At 45.6% G+C, this 21989-nt stretch overlaps 1 protein-coding gene across 1 annotated transcript; it reads left to right on the forward strand.

Moving 5' to 3' along the window:
* The first annotated feature begins 13960 nt into the window (after positions 1-13960).
* LOC112184219 (uncharacterized protein Mb2253c-like) lies at positions 13961-14494 on the forward strand. The gene has a single exon (XM_024322485.1). The coding sequence runs from the start codon at positions 13961-13963 to the stop codon at positions 14492-14494; it is 534 nt and encodes a 177-aa protein (XP_024178253.1).
* Positions 14495-21989: the final 7495 nt, after the last annotated feature.

Raw genomic sequence — 21989 nt, forward strand, 5'->3', positions numbered from 1 at the left:
TGTGGGTCCGAAGGTGGTTCTGCGAGATCCGCAGGTCCCTGACGAGAATAGCTCTGTCGCCTAAGGAGTCGCGGGATGCTTCTGTCTGTTGTGCAAGGCCACGATAGTGAGCCTGAACCTGCCTAACTTGCGCGGTCGAGTTCGTTCTTTCATTAATCCGCGCTGGGAGGTTTTGTAATAGCTCATATATCTCGACAAACTCAGCCTCGGTGATAGTTCGTTCGCGGCGAAGCACCATCAAATATTCTTGAGCTCTGGCAGGCGCGCCCGGTAATAAAATGTCAGGACCCAGAAGTCGCTGCAGCCCGTCCCTCGCTTCATCTATAACTCCTGGAGGAGCCACTTCGAGAATGCGAACCAGCCTTTCCAGCCTGTTATGAGGCTCGGGCGGGGGAGCATTAGCGTTAGCATTAATTTCAACAGCGACCGCAGCAGGGGATTCTTGAGGTTCTACGATGGGGGCCGCGTCTGGTGCCGGTTCCACATTTATCTAAGCCCCTACTTCAAGAACGTGGGGGCAGGCTCTTGAGCCACCATGTCTTCACCAACGGCTTCAGTGGGATCAGCGACAACGTTTTCCTCAGCAGGAACAGTACTCTGAAATTAAGGAAGGATTGTCAGATGCGCAGAGATACACAAGGACTGAGACATGGGTTTTGGAATGAGGGTACCTCAGCGACCGGAAGCTCGTCGGGAATTGCTATCGATGCAGGCTCTTGAACTACCTCGCTGGGATTGGGATCAGGCGATACCTGTGCTAAGGGTTGTACAGCAACTGGTTCCTCAAGCGGTGCATCCGGAAGGGCTGTACTTTTTTCCAGCTCGGGCGAACTATCCTCTATGATCTGTACAGGAATCGAGGCCGAATGTACATCGCCGGCGGTGCTGGCAGGAGGTGGAAGGTTTTCGAATCCCGTGGGCGCTTGGGCTTATGAAGCAGATGTTCCTTGACTAGCAGTTGAAGAGCCTTCCCCAGCATGTCCAAAGGGCCGGCGACGAACTTGTGAAGGAAAAGGTTATTGGAGTTTGGGCGAGAGCATAGATAATTTCTAGTGTGAACTCCCTGCTTCTCACCAATCGATCAGCCGGTGGTTCATCTCCTGCCCAGGGGTCAGCGCGAGGGTTCGAGCGGCTGCGCTTGCGAGCCAGAGCAGCTGCGACCTGTCAAAATCAAGAAGTTAGAACTTAACCTACAGAATATGATCCTGAGGATAGAGGATTCTTACGGTTTGTGGATTGTCGTCATCAGAAGAAGAAGAATCTTCGGCTGCAGGTTCAGCAAGCACCGCTTTTTGTTTTCCGGATTGTCCGGCGGCCGGGGAAACGCTGGTTGTGCGGCGGTCAGGGTGCGGCGCACTCCCCTAATACAAAGAAGTATGAGTGAAGGGAGAGCAATGAAGGAACTTGCAGAGGGTAAAGTTACGATGCTTACCTCCGGCGGGGGTTCGCGAATTACGATACCAGCCTGGGCTGGGCGAGGGGCTCGCGCCGGTCGTACCACCTGAAGAGGCTGGGGTCTTGTAGTGTCTTCAGAGAATCGAGCGAGCATCTCAATGTCAGCAGGATAAGGGTTCCTTAGTTCTCCGAAGAGGGTTGCAAAGAGTTCGTCGTCTGGTTGAGTCCAGCAATTGACGGAAACTTCTGCCTACCAAATCTCATACCCTTCTTCGGTTCCATCCACAGCATCGATGATCTGAGCCCAATCAGGAAGATCAACTAGCGCGAGCATGCTCTGTGCCGACGGGGGCCCGGTAGGGGGCCCATATCGGAGCCAAGATGTGTTGTAGTTCCAGGCATCGTATAGAGGGAATGGTACCAATTGGACAAGACCGAACTGGCGGGCAAAGTGGTTGGGTGCATAAAGCTCGTAGCTGAGTTCGTCAGCGGCAATCCTGATGTCTGAGCAGGAAATCGCTCGGCGAAAAGCCGAGCGAGCGCGGTCGGGGTAGCGAGGATCGCCAGGAAGAAAACCATATTCAAGCAAAGAAGGGAATCTTCTGCCCAGAATTATGTCGCAATATGGCATCTCATCCAGTAGGTACAGATAAGAAAAACACTCAGAATAAGGAGGAGATGAATACTTTGCCTCACGGCTAAACCATCGACCTAAGAGTTGATCAGCCGGCGGAAGTAGCGGGATGTCATCGCGGCCGAAGAATGGAAAGTAAGTCTGGATCCAGAAGTCCAAAATCCAGAAGGGGCCGGACATGCTGGTCTCGAATGGATGCATCGTTGCTTGGTATAGCATGCGGTAGAGGGCTCCTAGTACCTGTTGTCCGAGCCCGACGTTGCGGCCGTTGTAGAAGGCCGTTGCTAAGGAGGTCCAAGTCCTCGTGGGCTTACAGGAAGAAGTGCAGAATATGAACTTACAGAGCCAATACTCAAGAAAAGCGATTCCGCCAGTTGCATTGTGTTCCCGGCTGTAGTACGCCAACCATCGCGGGTAGGAGCCACTGTGGGCGCTACGGCCGTGCTGTGCCATGGTCGAGGTGAAGTTGACAGAATCAAATTGACCAAGCACGTAAGGTTCGCCATCGATAGGCAGGCCAGTGATGGCGAGGATATCCAACAGGGTGATGCTCATTTGACCAAATCTGAAGTCAAATGTGTTGGTTGCAGTATTCCAGAAACAGAGGAAAGCAGCGAGCGGCTAGCGGTTGCCACCACGAGGAAGATGAAAACACAGGTCGATAGTGTGGGTGATACCTGCCGCATTCCAACAACCTAGATCTCGTGCCCGCGTCTCGCGATACCAGGAGGTCTCTAATACACTAATAGAGGATGGCCAATTCCCTATTTTGGCTCGATGGTTTTGGGCACCCCAGCCACTAAAATCTCCAGGAGTCTTTCGGAGGACTGGAATGGGTCGACGAATGGGTAGGCCGTATAGGGCGATAGCGTCGTCTGGGATAACACCTTGTGGCGCTAGGCCTAATCCGGTTTGCTGGTCGGAAAAACGAAGGAGAAGGGGTCGACGAATAGAGGATTCGAGATGAATGCGAGCACCGATGTTGATGCCCCAAGTCCGAGCAGCCTTTTCGTTTAACTCTTCCTCCTGATCAATGATGATTTTCTTTGAGGGAGCCATTTCTGTTTGTCTGTAAAGGAGATATTTGAGGAAATGGTTGTGTTCCTGGGTTTGAGAGACTGGAAGGGTTTCTGATGTGACAGGCTTTGCGGCTGTGGGTTTAAATAAAGGATTTTGTGAGGGAAACGATGCAACAGAAAGCGTTTCGCAAACTAAAGGACGCGACCTTCATTAATGGCATCGTTTCAAGCGACCGACACGTCGTTCTAGTCCCCTTCAATCAGTTACATCTTCGCGGGCCTGATTTCGGGGCCTGGGGGGCAATGTTTGAGCCCAAAAGTATTTTTGGCAAGATCCTTTAGTGGGTTCCAGCTAGTGGGCCGATACCTGCGGCCCAAAAATAAAACTACTCGGGTCTTGATTGTAGCTTCGCCCATTCCGTGACTCATAAGGAGACGAAACCTTCTTGAAGTCGAGTAGTAGAGATTAAACAGGAAACTTCAATTAAGAATCCTTCTAAGGCAAGGAGCAATCGAAACCCTAGGGTATAAGTACAGGGTTAAGTGGCGAAATCAAGGACCTCTCTCGAATCAACTGATCCCAGGGATTACAAAGCCTCCCCGGAGCAAACCTTCAACCTCGTTGAAACCCGGTGACCTCCCGCCAGTCCTAGTCTCCTCGCGAGCCGACTGCCAGTATTACCGCCACCGATACAACCAGCTAAGCAAGGGTAATGCCCTCGCAACCCAGCGAAGCTAAAGATACGCTTTAGCAAACCCCGTGCTTTCTCAAGACTTCCCAGTGATTTCTCTGCTCAACCTACAACGTTGAGTATCGATTTTGGTGACCGAAGAGATCACACCCAAAGTCCTTATCCGTAAGGCAAAAGTCCTTCTCCGAAAGGCAAGAGAAGAACCCTGAGACGAGGTTGGTGCTCTCCTCGTCCACAGCACTTGAAGAAGAAGTCAGGTCAAGGGACTACCCCAACGACTGCACCCCGCGGTGCTGGCACGCCTGCGCAATCACTCGCTCAAAAGAGACAGTTTGCACGCCAACTGGTTTTGTAGCCAAACAATTACCATCCCAAACTACTAGCCAAAGGTCATAGAACAAACAAATAGTCATCATAATAACAGATGAAGCAAAGCAAGGGGTGAACAGAGAGTCGTTTTTCTAGTTTTGCTACCTACCCAAATCAAACTCTCTGACACTCCCTAATTATAAAATGTCAAGACCAAAAACACCAAGCTTAGAGAAAATTAAGACATAATGATACGAGTACTCTTGGTGTTCTCCCTCATTTTCACCAATCTTATTCTGTCGACTTTCGACTTCGGAAGCTCAGCAATTGTTTTCAAGGAGATCTCAGGGCAATCAGCTAGCAATCAAGACTTTTGAGTTACTTGGATCTGTCCCCAAGCACGCAATGCAGCTAGTAATCTCTAAAAATATTTTTTCTCTTGTAAATTACTTTCTTTTACCGGAAATCATTCATACAAAACTCCAATCCATGTACACAGTTCCAAAAACGTGACCACTTTCACATTCTAATTTAAATGGTTTATATAAATTGGATTTTAGGGCCGGAATAACCCATTTGGAATCTTGATATTATCTATTTCTCATCCTCACATGTCCACCTATCTGTCCAAATTTCTCATCCTCACATGTCCACCTATCTGTCCAAAGAAAAATTGGGTTCTCCGGTACAAAGAATATGGACTTTCCCTTTAACTAGATGTTAGTAAATTGTTTATTAGGTGTCAACTAGTGGCGGATTTAGAATTTTATTTATATCGGCACATATTGTAATATTCTCTTTAATTTAAACTATTCTAGGGGCATGTATGTTAATATTTAGGCTAAAATTTTGTATGCTAGCTAGTAGATCATCAATTAACTTCACTACAGACAAAAACTCAATGGCCGCATGAGTCTTCACTTGCCCCTGGCTAGAACTGCTAATGGGGTCAGTAAAGTGTTTTACTAAAGATGAATAAATTTACGAGAGAAAAATAGACCAACTGAGATGAAATTTTTTTTTTTTTTTAAATTAATCCAAAAAAAAAAATTGTGATTTTGTCCTCATGGCCGGATTAAGGCCTAGCTAGTAGTTTGACTCCATGCACTGATAATTACCTTCTTACAAGTTTTATGCAATGTAATTAACTTGGTTCAATACTTCCATGCGAAATTGCTTTATCTCTGCATAAAACTAGTGTACTCGAAGTTCCTGTATCCATGAAACTAGTTTTATGCATTTCCTACCTACCCAATTCAAACTCACCGACACTCCCTAATTATAAAATGTCAAAACCAAAAACACCAAGCTCAGAGCAAATTAAGACATAACGATACGAGCACTCTTGGTGTTCTCCCTCATTTTCACCAATCTTATTGTTTGGCTCCAAAAATCAGTTGGTGTGCAAACTGTCTCTTTTGAGCGTGCGCGCAGGCGTGCCAGCACCATGGGGTGCAGTCGTCGGGGGAGTCCCTTGACCTGAATTCTTATTCAAGCGTTGTGGACGAGGAGAGCACCAACCTCGCCACAGGATTCTTCTCTAGCCTTTCGAGAAAGGACTTTTTGCCTTACGGATAAGGACTTTGGATGTGATCTCTTCGGTCACCAAATCGATACTTAATGTTGTAGGTTGAGCAGAGCAATCAATGGGAAGTTCTGAGAAAGCACGGTTTCTGCTAAAGCGTATCTTTAGCTTCGCTGGGTTGCGAGGGCGTTACCCTTGCTTCGCTGGTACTATCTGTGGCAGTAGCACTGACAGTCGGCTCGGAGAGACTAGGACTGAGAGTACGGTCGCCGGGTTTCAACAGGGTTGAAGGTTTGCTCCGGGAAGGCTTTGTAATCGCTGGGATTGATTGATCAGAGAGAGGTCTTTGTTATGTCGTCTTTAGCCTCTATATATAGGCTGCTCGTAGATTCTCCTTCCAAATAGGAATGCAATACTATAATTTAGGCCACAGTTATTGGCCTTGAATCAAATCAAAACTCTTAATAGTTTTGATAACTATCGTATATAATTAATAAGTATCCTCCTTTGTCACCGCTAGAATGTAGGCAAGTTTATTTGCCTCTGGAACCAATATCTTGGATGTGAACTGCTTGATATGCATTAATTGCATATATATCTTCGCGGTGTAGCTCGTGGCATGCAATTATGCAATGAGATTATATGTCCTTGTTTGTTACAATTAAGGAATTATATCCTTCCTTCCACATGTTCCACGTCCACCTTAATTGCTTGATGTGTAGCTTTGATAATTACTATGCATGCATCACGTCCTTCTTCTTTCCTTAATTGATTAAAGCCATGATATGCAGGTAACCAGGACTCCTTGTAGATTAGAATCCTAGCCAACTACAACCACGAGGCCATCTTTAATGCAAAGATCTTTCCATATGATCCATCTTCGTAGCCAAGTAAATCACTATTAATTATCAAATATCTTGATTATTAATAGTAAACTCAGGAATATTCAGATTTGCTTCAAGATCGCTTAGTCTTCAGGCCTTATTTAGCCTCTAAACAATATATTTCGAACTTGTCGCAAATAAATAGCTTGGGCCACGGATATTGGCCCGGATTTCTTCGAGTCCCCCTTATCGGGAAAAAAAATGTTATTTTGGGTTCAAACACTTATTCTGTCGACTTTCGACTTCGGAAAGCTGAGCGGTTGATTTCAAGGAGATCTTAGGGCAATCAGCTAGCAATCAAGACTTTGAGTTACATGGATTTGTCCCCAAGCACGCAATGCAGCTAGTAAAATCTCAAAATATTTTTTCTCTTGTAAATTACATTCTTTCACTGGAAATCATGGGTGTTTCTAAATGTACCCAACAAATGTCTTAATAGACCTAGCAATTAATTATATAAATTAATAAAGCAACTCGATCATAATTAATTCATACAAACTCTTTATAATTGATTTCTTGATGTATTGGTTTCAATTGTATGATCGAGTTGCTTTATTAATTCATATGATTTCAGGGGCATATTGTCATTTCTCTTTATTTTAAGTTGTTCAAGGGGCATGTGTTATTTAGGCTAAAATTTTGTATGTTAGCTAGTAGATCAAAAATAAAAATTTTGATTTTGTCCTCATAGATTAAGGCCTAGCTAGTAGTTTGACTCCATGCACTGACAATTACCTTCTTACAAGTTTTATGCAATGTAATTAACTTGGTTCAGTACTTCCATGCTGTTTATACCTACACTAGCAAGCTAGTTCTCTACATCACCAAGCATAAGTAACACCCACTTTGGGACATCCACGAGACATGGCAAGGCCCAACCGAGACATGCATCGTGTAGCCCTATGTTCAGGCTACGCGGCGGTATCCGGAAGTCGCAAATCCGCCACCGGGAAGCCACCTTTCCGCCCTTGCCAAGATGCCCCCATAACATAGCTCTCTACATGTTAAATAGACTAGAATAGTAACTTTGCTTGTCCCACATCGAAGAACAAGTAAATGAGAAGCATTCCTTCATCTATAAAAGGAATGCCTCCTCCCACAACTCAACACATTGATTACATCTCTTGTAATCTTGTTAGGCCGCAAGGCTCAACACACATAGTTAAACATTCAAGTGGACGTAGTCTCCCGCTCATGCGGAGGCGAACCACTATACATCTCGTGTCAACTCTTTCTCTCTCTCTCTATCTCTTACTTATCGTTAATTAGATCCCCACGGATCCAAGCATTAACATTGGCGCCGTCTGTGGGAAGCCAACACAAAGGCTTCGTCACCTACCACGAACTTTGACCCAAAAATATCGAGTCAACGCTCGTTCAACATCAAATCGGGGCCGGTCAAACGCCCGGCGGGGTTGGTCAACGCCCAACATGGCTGGTCAACGCCCAGCGGGTCCGGTCAACGCCCGGCGGAGTCGGTCAACGCCCAACTCACAAAAGTCAACGCCGAACAAAGCTTGGTCAACTTTTGGTCAACTCTGACCAAGGTTAGTCAACGCTGAACTATTTTCAAAAAAAAAAAAAAAAAAATATTTGGCGGCAAAAATACTCTGGACACCCAGAGATCTCCTCTGGGCACCCATTCCATTTGCATTCATCACCTCAGCTCCGGTACGCTGCTGCACTTGCTCCTCCGCTGAGCAAAATCTCCTCCGCGGGCCCAAACCTCCGCCAAGCACACCATGGGGCACCACCAGCCTTTGGCCTTAGCTCCGCTCCGCTCCGCTCCACGGATCAGCGGAGGTATCCTCCGCTCAGTATCGTCAGCGGTCATCGTAGCACAACTGCCAACTGCAGCAACCTCAGCTGCACTACCCCACGCTGGGGACTTCCGCTCACCAGCCCCGAGCTCTGCAGCTCCGGTGCTCCGCTGGGGAACCACCGCCCAACCTCCTTCGCCGGTGAACACCCTCGCTGGCCAAGTGCTCCGCTTTACTCGGCATCTCCGCCGCACGTGGATCATCCGCCGAGCTCCAGACCCGCCTCAGCGTCTCCGGCGGTAGATCACCGCCTACCTTGCACCGCCGACCTTCCATCAAGCGGCTTCCGAGTTCCAATCATGGCGGCCAACCATCGAACCGGGTCTCCGCTGAGCTCCAAATCCCCGCTGAACTGTGCACCGCCGGGATGCACCGCTGGAGGTTCACCGATGAGCTGCACCGCTGTACGTTCACTGCTGAACTTCACCGCCAGAGCACACCAGCGGCAAAACCCCCACCGGCGGCACACCACCGCTAGCCAACCCGCTAGCTTGACTCCGCCAGACTACACCGGTGATGGCACACTGGCTCCGACAACCGCTGAGCATCCTCCGCTGAGGTACCACCGCTGAGGAATCACCGCCCAACTCCTCCGCCCACTGGAGGTCTCCGCCCAACTTCGAAGTTCCGCCCACTGCAGGTCTCCGCCCAGCTTCGAAGTTCCGCCCAACTTCCTCCATCCGAACTCCGCTCCGCTGAGTTTTCTCCTCCGCCAGCCATCAGCGCCGAACTTCGAGTCTCCGCTAGGCTTCAGGTGCCGAGTCTCCGTTGTCTCCGCCGAGCTCCAAGTCAACACCAATCTCCGCCGAACTCCCCCGCTGGGAATCACCGGCGGCACACCACCGCCCAACTCACCGGCCAAAGCTACCAGCGGCAACTGCTTCTTCCGCCACTACGTAGCCTCTGCTGAGCAACTCCTCCACTGAGCAGAACCATCTCTGCCAAGGCTCCGCTAGCCCAAACCTCCGCCACCCAGCTGCTTGTCAAAACGCACCCAGAAGCAGACCCTTCAGGCGCTGGTCTTCAGCCACGCTTCGAACTCCGACAGCGGTCAAATACACTAATTCATGAGCTAAGTCCGACCCTTACTCCTTATTTATACACGTACCACGTGGCCATGCTTGCACCACATAGCCATGATGGTTTGTCAAACCAAAGCATGATGAAATTGTGAAGGCCCACTTATTAATAAAGTAGAGACGCCACACATGCTATCTACCTCTCCTATGAGCCTCTGGGCACATGCAGGGATCCAACCATATTTTAATACTTACAATATGTCTAACCATAGCACGTATGTACTGCATGCTTTCATTATAATACTTAATTACTAAAGTATGGCCATACAGTTGCCGTGTTTGCCTTCCTCTCATTTATCTCAAGTGCATGACCAATGATATTTATGCTTCCACCGCCACGGTCCCACTGGGCCTCATACACATCAATTTGAGCCCTCGTAAATATGATACAAACCACTAGGCACATATTTGAAGTTCATGCACATAATCAATATGTCCGTATTACTTATGCCTCTGTGTGTATATGCATGTTATATGGCAAACCGCCATTTCACTACGGAACATTACTTTCTGCATATTAATCATCCATTTTTTGCAAGGAAATTCAATTATTCCTATCGAGCATTCAACCGCAACTACGAGTTGACGGACATTATCGGAGTACTTTCTCCGCCACAATGCAATGGAGCGTCGCGCTCGGCCAACTCCGCTAGCCTCCAAACCGGCACAAGATAAGTGCCTTCCTCTTATCTCTTACGCTCTTGCAATTTGAGCTACCGCCGATGCCATGACTATACATGTCTCTATAAACATTAAGCATGCCTACAACATGTTATTAGCAACTTTACTATAAGTACATGCTACACACATACATGCTTAAATTCACTTTCATGTGACATTCATTGTGAACCTTGTGACACTTATAGCTCAATTAAACATGCTCGGATAAACGCTTGCGAAACGGTTACGACTCGCTTGGGTATCAAAGCATGGCCGTGACTCGCTTGGGCTACGCCCCGCACAGCGCCTACACCCAACTCGCTCGAACACCTAACTCGCTCCACTTATCCAACATGCTTTAGTTACGCTCTCGGTTCACAATGCTTCATACATATGGTCTAGCCTCCGAGCACCACACTTTTTCACGTTTTCTTACATATGGTCTAGCCTCCGGGCTCCACGAGTCTATGGTCTACGACCTACCGCCATGCGGTAGGGCGACGCCCCATTATCTCATGCACTTCATACATTAGTGCACCTCCGATGTAACTACATATACGAATTTTTGTCTTTTGTGATACAGGATAGCGAGTCTCTTCTTGCTTGTGGAGCTCGGGGACTTGTAGGGGCCGTGCGCCTCTCGGATATTACTTATGCTTGATGACTTCATGATTTGAACTCCCCAACCAAGAAGCTACTCTTACTCGGGGACTTCGGGGACTTGTTTATACCTACACTAGCAAGCTAGTTCTCTACATCACCAAGCATAAGTAACACCCACTTTGGGACATCCACGAGACATGGCAAGGCCCAACCGAGACATGCATCGTGTAGCCCTATGTTCAGGCTACGCGGCGGTATCCGGAAGTCGCAAATCCGCCACCGGGAAGCCACCTTTCCACCCTTGCCAAGATGCCCCCATAACATAGCTCTCTACATGTTAAATAGACTAGAATAGTAACTTTGCTTGTCCCACATCGAAGAACAAGTAAATGAGAAGCATTCCTTCATCTATAAAAGGAATGCCTCCTCCCACAACTCAACACATTGATTACATCTCTTGTAATCTTGTTAGGCCGCAAGGCTCAACACACATAGTTAAACATTCAAGTGGACGTAGTCTCCCGCTCATGCGGAGGCGAACCACTATACATCTCGTGTCAACTCTTTCTCTCTCTCTCTATCTCTTACTTATCGTTAATTAGATCCCCACGGATCCAAGCATTAACACATGCGAAGTTGCTTTATCTCTGCATAAAACTAGTGTACTCGAAACTCTCCCATCACTAATTCTTGAGATGTAGGGTAATGAAACAACAAAACCCCAAACGCCGGTTTGGAAATCCTAAAATAAACTTGCAGAGACAGATCTAACAATAGCAGATTGACTTCAAGACTCCTACAAAGGTGACAGAACAAACAAATAGTTACCATAATAACAGATGAAGCAAAGGAAGGGGTGACCAGAGAGTCGTTTTTCAAGTTTTCCAACCGACCCAAATCAAACTCACTCATACTCTCCCTACTTATAAAATGTCATGACCAAAATAAGGCTTTGGCACAGTTGCCGACTTTTTTGGCGTCAGCCGCTACCGAACCGAAAAAGTTCGGTTTTTTTCAGAATTGTAACGGGTACCGTGCCGGAATCTTTGGTTACCGAAAGTTCGGTTTACCGACTTCTACGGTTGGTTTAGGTCGGTATCTTGGAATTCCGATCGTCGGAATTTGGAGGCTATGAATGAGTGCAAGAAAAATTTTGGTGATAATCCGGTGAAAATCCAGTGACGATATATGCAGGCTTTTTCATCTAAAGGTTAATGAGGCTCTATAGATCTGGAGGTTAATAAATGCTCAGAGGTCATATCTGTAAGACAAGTGAAGAAATAGGGAGGAAGAAAAAAGAAAAAAGAATGAAGAAGAAACAGAAGAACAATCGAAGAAGGATAACAGTCGAAACAGGGAAAAAAAGGGCAAAGGAATCGTGGACTGGTGGTTCTCGAGGTTGAGGAGACTTCTAGTGTCTTTTTTATTTTTTATTGTTTTCAGTTCAGTTAACGTCTAAATATAAAGGTCCAGGGACAATTCGACATTGAGGTTCGGTGAATAGGGGGCTTGACAATCATACCTCAACCGAGAAGTCAAGGGTTCAACTATTGCAGATGGCCATATTTAATTCGTCTTTGTATTAAATCTCTGTCTCGGCCGGTTTAACACCCTTGATTTACGTGAACCGTTGCCGAACTGAAAGTCTAGTCGTGCGTTGGTTTTGGCTTGAACCGGTACATTAATGTATGAAATCTGTACATGTATAAGGTGACGCATAATTATGCGATTTTTATAACATTAATTTCTATATTTTCTTTGTTAGTTTAGTGCATTTTCTAGTTATTTACTTTATTTATTTGTTTTATAGGTATTCTGGAGCAAAGAAAGAGAAAAGAAGCAAAAGAGGGATTGAAAGGCAAAATCGGCAAATCTACCTGTGCAGATCAATCAATTTCGACAGAGCACTGAGACCAGTTTTCGGATGAACTAGATGTTTTTCTTTATATTGATAGAAAGCCTCAGATGTCTAGTTTCCGAATATTTTTACGGCTCATCAATATCATTTTTCTAGAGGAAGTTATGGCCGATTTAGTACAAGAAGGTCAGGCTGCGTGTGAATTTGAGGTTGGAGGGGAATTTATGTTTCGAGGCCCAATTCACACCGAGAAACCCGAGGAAGAGTTTGTGCTTCATATTCCAACTTAATATGGACAAATGGCGCGATGTGAATGGTTGGAATGAGTCATCAAGTTTAAGAGCCAATAGGAAAACTCCACTTAAGCACACTAACCCTAATACTTTTAGGTTTTGAATATCCTACACAACAAGACAGATGAGTGCAACCTCTAAGCATATAAAAGGAGATCAATATGCAGCAACTGGCTCTCTCTCTTCCTCCCCTTCTTTTGTTTGTTTTGGTCCTTCTATGTTTAACTAGGTTCTTATTAGTTAGGGGGCTGCTTGAAGCCCTTAGACATAAACTACAAGATGATTTAACCTTTGATTTTATTTTCTTTTAATTCAAGATTAGACTTTAGTTTACTATTTTTCCATTGATGAATGCTTGTTTGTATGCTTTGAGTGCATGCTTAGTATGCATGTTAGGGTTCTAATGCTTTGATTGTTTGATGCCTGTGTCAAGTCTCAAACCTTCTAGAGAAGCAATTGTTAGTTTTCACTATCAAGTAAACTAAGTCCTAGGTTTAGCAAGGCCCAAGTTTATTGCGATGCCTAGTGATGTCTCAAACTCTTTTGCATCTTAATGATCTCTTCTTGTTAAATCTAATAAACGTATCTTTCAATTGCATGTTAGAGAATAGCCTAGGTGTAGAGCACTTCCTGCCTAGCGTACGAAATAAGAAAGGGTAATAGGTTGTGTTCAAGCGTACCGAGCCAACCTGAGCATCTTCATCTAGATTAATTGAATTAGGATGAACAAATTATCTTATGTGTGATTGTCGGGGGTGGATGCATCTTTCCTAGCTAGCTTTATTCTCATTGTTTTCTAAAACCAAATCAAAAATATGTTTTCGTCACTTTCTGTTCTCTATCTTTTCATATTTGTTTAGAATTGAAAATCAATTCCAAAAATCACCAAATTTTGTGCGCTCGACTCCCTTTGTGTCTAGTATATCTCTATAAATTTTCATTTTTTTATGAATAGTTTAGATTAGGTTTGTAATTAGATTTTCAACTGCTGTTCGCTAGGAACAGTGGTCACTTTTCAGACATTGACATTGTTTTGAGTAGTTAGAACTATAGTCTTATGCGGGAAAGGCCCTTGTTTACCCTTGCTACAATTGACATATCTGAGTGTGAATAAGTAAAATCAATAGCATTTAATTTAGAAGCCTGCGAGCCTCCAAGAGAGACAGATCCGGAACCCAACCCCACCCCGATGTGGATGCTTCATGTCGATGGCTCCTCTAAAAACAAATTTAGCGGAGCAGGCATGATTCTCACTGACCCAGAAGGGCACATATATGTGTATGCACTAAAGTTCAAGTTTAAAACTTCCAACAACACAGCCGAGTATGAAGCACTGATAACTGGCATCCTATTGGCAAAAGAACTCGGGGTCAAAAACTTGAAAATCTTCAGCGACTCACAACTCGTCGTAAACCAGGTCAATGACGATTTCCAGGCCAAGGAACCTCATTTATCTCATTACCATTCCCTCACAACAGCCCTGGTCAAGCAATGTCTCACCTCCCACATGATCGCCTTGATCCCACTATCACAGAACACCAAGGTAGACGCAATTGCCAGGCTGGCAACATCGCCACTTGGCACAGATATCAGAGGCCTCAAGCTAGAAGTCCTGGACAAACCAAGTATCGATAGACCCTTCTCGAAAATACTCACCACAGAAAGCCAAAGGCCACCTTCATGGATAGACCCGTTCATTGACTATCTCTCAAAAAAGCATTGAGCCAACAGACAAGGCTATCGCTACTAGACTTCGCAGAAGAGCGACACTATACAAAATCCGCAAAGGAAAACTGTACAGGAAAGCCAAATCATTCCCCCTCTTAAAATGCATCTCTCTTGTGGAAAGACAGCGAGTACTACTATCGTTGCACAACAAAGTCTGTGGCAACCATGCAGGAGCTAGAAACTTGGAATTCAAAGCACTTCGTATAGGGTATTACTGGCCCACAATCGAACAAGATGCAAAGTGTATCGCCAACGCCTGCCTCAAGTGCCACCAGTTCACCAACTCTCCAATTGCACTATTAGTTCCGCTCTCCATCATTATTGCCCCTTGGGCATACTACTAGTGGGGACTGGACTTCATTGGCAACTTTCCCATAGCACCAGGATAGCGCTATGGATTGCAACACCAAGTGGATGGAAGCAGAGGCCATTGCAACCATCACAGTCGCTAAAGTCATAAATTTCCTCTGGAAGAACATCTTCTCTCAATTTGGAATTTCTGAAACAATCATCACTGATAACGATGCTCAATTCGATAGTGACACACTCAGGGAGTTCGTAGGCCAGTACGGCACCAAGATCCGGTAAGCCTCACTAGCCCACCAGCAGAAAAATAAACAAGTGGAAGCAGTCAACAAGATCATCAAGCAGAATCTAAAGAAATGACTCGAGGACGCCAAGGGCCTTTAGGCAAAAAAGTTGCCAAAAGTCTTCTGGGCCATCCGGACAACTCCAGTTGAAGCCAATGGTAAGTCCCCATTTTGCATGTCGTTGGGCACAAAAGAGGTTATCCATGTGGAACAGGAAGTCCAAAGCGATAGGGTGGCATGCCTTGATGAGGCAACCAACTTCAAGGGCCTCAACCTCAATCTCGATCTCTTGGAAGAGTGCTGAGAGTAAGCACACCTGCGCAAGATAAATAACAAGCAGCATATCGCTCGATACTACAATGCCAGGGTCATGCCTCCCCTACTCGCTATCAGGGATTGGGTAATGAAGGAGACAATGCCAACCCCAATAGGATTAAAGGCCCATTGGGAAGGACCTTACGAGATTGTTGAAGTCGTTGGGCCGGTCATGTTCTACCTAAGAAGAGGCGATGGCAACATACTGCCACACCCATGGAATGCTCAACATCTCTGCTACTACCCCAAGTAAAGCTGAACGCACCCAAGCTCCACAATGGCCCTCTCGCCACCTAGGTCCCATACCAGCATCAACTACATTACCATCAAGGTTTTAAATTATCTAATGTATTGTATACCTGCCTTTAGAGCAGCATCCAATGAAACTCTAGCACCACATATTGCAAATTTCATCTGTACATACATTCTATATTCATCAACTGGCTATCGCCCCAACAATTTCTCACAAACCCAGCATCGCCTATCGTGATCAAGCCATAACATGGCCCAAATGTAAAAATGACATACGCTAAGGGCGTAGGCACGCTGTATAGCAATCCCAAGTCGCTACCCACGCGTTACTCACAATACAAAAGAAATATCGCTCATGGCCGGTTCTGTTGATATAGCTAGTGCTATCCCTTGCAAGCCCTTGTGTCGCCTATCGTGGTTAGTTAATAAATCTTAACGACATACCGCCAACACTATATTGATTAAATGTGAATGAATGATTACTAAATCTTAACGACAATGCAAATTAATGATCATTGCTAATAATTAATGATTAAACGTAAAGGCAAATAATGTAAAGGTAAATGACAAATATAAAAAATATCCTATCAAGAATGCAACACTGTCAGTAAGCATGTCCGATATGCTATCGCCAACATTAATACCTCCAAATCTGTCCTTGCCAACGCACAATAATCACCAATGATACTTAAAAATGCATCATCATTGACGCCAACATCTCAAATGTTTATATCGCAAACCTACTATCATAATCGTCATGTCAAAGATCTCGCCGATACCCAAAAACAAGCTATCGCCAATCTAAACATAAAACCAATAAAACGCAAGGTTCACAAGGAACACACTATCGCCAATGTCAATTGCAAACAATCAATAATCGCCAACGCCTCGCGCTACTGATAACAAAAGGTGTACTAAATCAAAGATTTCATTTACTACAAAGGCTTTACGGATAATAGCAATACATCAAAGTCCATTCGTTACAGAATATGATACACAAGTCAGTTTTAGATAAAGCAATATCATTCCTCCAACAAGCCTGATTCTTTGAAATTTGAAGAGCCTCGGAAGAAGATCACTGCCGTCGGTGTTGAAGGTGCTTGCTTGACTGGTTGGTCCAATTCTGGTGGGAAAGACTGGGGACAGACTTACTCTCTGCCCCATTGCCGCCCGATCTCTATCATTATACCCATGCCGCACCACCAGCGATTGGTACCCTTGGGTTTCTCACTTGAACGGAAGTTTAGTTCCCCAGGAGCACCGATTGCTCAACCCCTCAAGTGATGGAGGGGCTGAGCCTGCTTGTGAATAGGCTATAAAGCCTATAACCCAGGCCTGAGATTAAGCTACAAAGTCCAAAAATTTGAATAAGAAAACTAATGGTTGGAAGGAGTGATTTCATAAGCAGAAGCAAAATGAAGAATAAGGAGAAAGCCATGTTGTGGGTTTGTTCGACCCCAAACTTACCCCATCTATTTATAGAGGAAGAGCGGCTACCAAAACTGCCTTAGAACACCTAAAGGTCACATCACTTTAATGACCTACAAGAATGACGACATTGAAAACAGAAAAGACAGTTAATACGTTCAACGCATGGGGGACTATCGCTCATTAAGGTAACTATTCCCACCAAATGACTTTCCATATTTCCCCAAAAAAAAAAAAAACCCAAAATACAGAAAATAACCAATATCCCAACAAATTCCAAGTATCTACACGTCAGCAAACCTATCGCTGATCTAAACCAAAATAACTACAATAATAAAGGAAAACTAAGTCTCGCCTTCGGCACTACGCGCTCATTCACCCTCAACATCAAACCTTTCAACATTATTGCCCTCGCAACTGCGTGCTTGCCATTCCCTATATCAGACGCGTCAATGTTATCGCCTCCTTAAGTTGTCTCCACAACCAGAGCCTTGCCACCCTCACCAACACGGGCATCGACATCTCCAACTCCCTGATTCTCGCTTCGGCCCACACTTGCCTCTTGAGCCGGTGGTTCCCGGATCACGATACTGCCATTGGCACTACCTTGCGCCCTAGCAGCTTTTTTTGCCTACATATCGTGAACCATCTTATCATGATCAAGCCAACCTCCAGCGCATCCCTCGTGAATCCAGTGAAGGGCACCTATTGAGAACGCCTGATCCAGCCTCGCCTGGAAAGGGGGCGACAACAAGTACTCATCAATGACACGAAATGTACCATCCCTCTTGGCCTTCTTGAGTTTGTCTGCATAGGTCTCAGCTTGCGCACACAGACTGAGGCAGTCATCAGCGAAAGAGCTGGCCCGAGACCACTCCTCGGCCACCTCCTTCCACAAGCGCTCCAACTTTGCATCTTTTTCTCCCACTTGATGTGTAACAACCCACAAGCGATCAACCTCTCCCTGCAAAATCCCTAGCTGCCCCTCCAGCTCAGTAATGTGATCAGGATAAAGCGTTAAGCTTTGCAGCGTTGTATCACGAAGCTCCAACTAGGCATCTCGCTCTCAAACCTGCCTCTCCAACTCTTGTAAATGCACCCCAACAGAGCAGAATTGCTCTCTAACCTCCTCCATGGCCTGCGCTCCCAGCTTAGCCTGTTGTCACGTCCCTGTATGGTCCAAGTTGGTATCCCTCAAAAGACCAAGGGCCTCCTCAGCCTCTTACTATTGAGTCTTCTCCATAGCCAACGACTGCTCCAACTCCATTCTCCTCACAATGTCTTCATCGATCGCTCGCCTCATCTCCTTGCGGCCAACCTTGTCGCTATCCAGCAAGTCCTGAAGCTTTTGGGCCTTCTGTCTTTCCCCCTCCAACTGACCCCTGAGCCAGGCAATCTCCCGATCAAAATGTTCCAACACCTCTGTCGATGCCTGGTAATTCATATTCACAGCCTGCACACAACGGCCACATAAGCAACACAGAACAATGATACAATCACTGGCAACAAAAAAAAACACTTACCCTTATCAACCTTTCCTAAGCATCGCTACACCCAGCTCGAGGATCTTCAGTATTAACCCGACCCTGATCACGGTGAAAGTTTGACAGATCTGCCACCATGTGCAGGGTAACGCCATCAGTAATGCCAATTTCACTAAGAGTAAAAGAAAGGCCTCCAGCCAGTTCATCATGAGAATGTCGAGATCCCTTACTCGTGGACCTCGACTGGACTGTTCCATCAACCTGAGACCTCTTTCCTCCATTAAGATCCCTGCTCACCCCCACCGGAAACTCCCGAGAGGAAGTTGAGAGGCAGTCCTCTTCTTTTGACTAGCAGAGTTATTAGTACCCGCGCAAGTACCTGTATCTCGGGCTCCACCCCCTCTCCCGGCTGGGCACAAAATGCCACCTCAGCCACCTGAATATCCTCACCATTACTACACATGTTGGCATCTAGCTGAGGATCTCCAGCGTCAGTAGCCACCTCTCCACCAACAGCTTGGCTAGTCACCTCAGTCTCACCACTGTCAACTGTGATCACCTCCTGCGATTTGGGACCCCCAATATCGGCACCGAGAACACCTTCCAACTGTTCAAAGACAACATCTTCCACCAAGCGAGTCCTCGCCCTGGCATCACTCTGCCACCGCTCAACATCCTCAAATAATTCCTTTAAGGAAATTTCCACTTCAATAGGGGATGAAACCTGCAGCACTACCCTAACGTCATGGGAGCCCTGTCCAATATCGAGAACCACTTCTTCCACTTGTAGACGAGGGGAATGCCTAGCCTCCCCACTTGGAGCTTGGGTAAATGATCCTCCCTCAACCACTTAAACTCGGAGGGACTGCCTCCCGTCTCTTCCAATCTGGGGCGACCGCCTCCTCTATTCTACTTTTGCCTGAGGACGCTGTCTCGCCTCGCCCGCGTGGTTTCGTGGGCAAGGTGCCAACTGATCGGCCTGGTCTCGAGGACGCTGCATGACCTGAAGGACTCTGTCTCGCTTGCCCATCTTGCACCTCGCCAACATCAACACCCTTTGGTGCCTCTTCAGCATCCACTACCTGGCTATTAAGGAACTCCAGCACCCTATCAAGGAACCTATCATACACATCTCGAGACAACTGCAAGGCTACACGATGACTGGTATCGTAAACCTTCCTTGTCTGCATGTTAATGTTCGCCCGCCTGACAGCCTCAGAATCGCGAATCAATTCCTCGATAATGGCTTTAGTGGCAGCATCAACGTAAAGGTCATCACTCTTGTTAGCAGCCTGATTAGGCATTTTGGCTACAAAAAGAACAAAGCATATGTCAGAAATGCGATACCAATATGGTATCAATTATAAGGGCAAAATCTCACCAGGACGCCTTCCCAATTGCCATCTAGGGTTGGGATCGGTTCAGTTTTTGGATATTTTAGCTGGAACTGGAATCGAAACAGACAATATGTTTCCGGTTCTGGTTTATTACTTTTTTTTTTGCCAGAACCGACTTGAAACCGGAACAGTTTAGTTCGGTTCGATTATTGCTTCTAACCGATTCCTGTACACATATCAAAACAACACCAAAGCTGCAAAGCTGTCCGATTTCCTTGAAATGCCACAATGCATTATGCCATTCTTGATTCTTTCAAGTTCCAACAATAATCTACAAATGAACAATCCAACATGACATTATGTCATTATCAAAAGTCAAAAAATATCAAGATGGCAAAACACAGTAAACTGCACAATAACAAATCTAAAAATTTAGCACTGATAAATCTAGAACACAAATCCATACAGTAGATCTGGAGAAATCTTATACCAGTAGTTACGAAGAAGAAGAAGAAGAAGAAGAAGAAGAGAGAAGATCGGTTCAAATTGATGAACTATGCCTTCAGTAGTCTGATACAACCTCTCTAAGACTGAAATAATAGCTATGAAGAAGAAGTGAATAAGAATAAACAAGGAAGAGGAGGAGGAGAGAAGAAGAATGGTTGCGGGGAGGGAAGATATGGAAGTATGATTGAAAATAAATAGAGAATAGAGAAATTGAGAAAGAGAAAGGGACAGAATAGAGAGAGGAGAAAGAGAAGGGGGGAGGGTGGAATAAAGAAAGAGAAAAGGAGAGAATAAAGAATAAAGAAAGAGAAAAGGAGGTGGTGGGCGACCGAGAGACAGAGGGAAATAAGAGTGTGAGGGTGGGGTTTATATTTTATTAGAGAAAAAGATAGAATAAAGGCAAGTCACATGATGTTGCCAATTAAATAATACCACATAATTATATAAAGTCTAGGAGAATGTAGCACTGCATTTTGTCGATTCGGTTAAAGAGGAAAACTAAATATGGGAACTGGAACCGAATCGGTTGCTATCACACCTGAATCGAACCGGAGAAAAACAACTAAATTAAGAGAGAAAACCAACTCGAACAGGCCAGTTTGGACCAGTTCCTCAGTTTTTCGAGTCTAAAGTCCCAGCCCTATTGCCATCTCTCGTATACCGCAAGCCTACACAGGCTGTAAAACCCTCTATTCCCAAAAGGGAACTTGCCCAACACCCTCATGATACGTTTACTCTCCAACTGGCTAAGGTTAGATTCTTGCCTCAGTAAAAACGAAAACAAACACTATTAGCACACACCTATAATATAGTTACACCAAAGACATCATCATGTGATTCACTAATGGGCTCGAATCGGGTAGGCACCTGATGAGCCATATCGGGGTTCTATCAGAGACCACCAACGAGACAAGGCTTACCCCTCCATCGAGTATAAAAATTAGATGGTAGGTCCTTAAGGATACCGCGCCCACGCGCCCTAAAATTCACGCATCTGCTATCGCCAGTCTTTGTTGAATATTGCATTTTAAATAAGGAATTGAGCTCATCTATACTGGGACATCGTTGCTTGCTAATCTTCTATATCAATAAAACTACTAGAAGCTTCCTCAGTGCATTAGGCGACAATTGACCCATAGCAATGTTGAGGCAAGACAACAAGTATTGCATCTCGTCTGGTATAGGAAAAGACAGACCACATTTCAATTGGTATTCGTAAAAACAAGCCCATCCCAACTCAGGATGGCTAAAGAAGTCCCCGTCTCTAAGGGCCGCAGCAAGATATTATTTGGAATGCCCCAAGTTGCCCTCATATCGTCAATTTTCTCTTGGGTCATACTCAGCCCCGGTTGGTCAATCAGCATATCGTCAGGAGCAATTGCCCACCCCGAGACTGAGGAACCTCCAACAACTCGTATTCCTTAGAGCCAGAACTCTCGTGATTTGCCTCCTCCTCGGGATGCCAGACGTGGCTTGGACCACCACGAGAAGAACCTTCATAGCCTCCACCACCACGGGCACGTTGCTCACGAGCCATACTATGAACGACATACCTAAGGTCAATCAAAGTTAGTCAA

The sequence above is a fragment of the Rosa chinensis genome, chromosome 2, assembly GCF_002994745.2.
Source record: "Rosa chinensis cultivar Old Blush chromosome 2, RchiOBHm-V2, whole genome shotgun sequence".
Taxonomy (NCBI): domain Eukaryota; kingdom Viridiplantae; phylum Streptophyta; class Magnoliopsida; order Rosales; family Rosaceae; genus Rosa; species Rosa chinensis.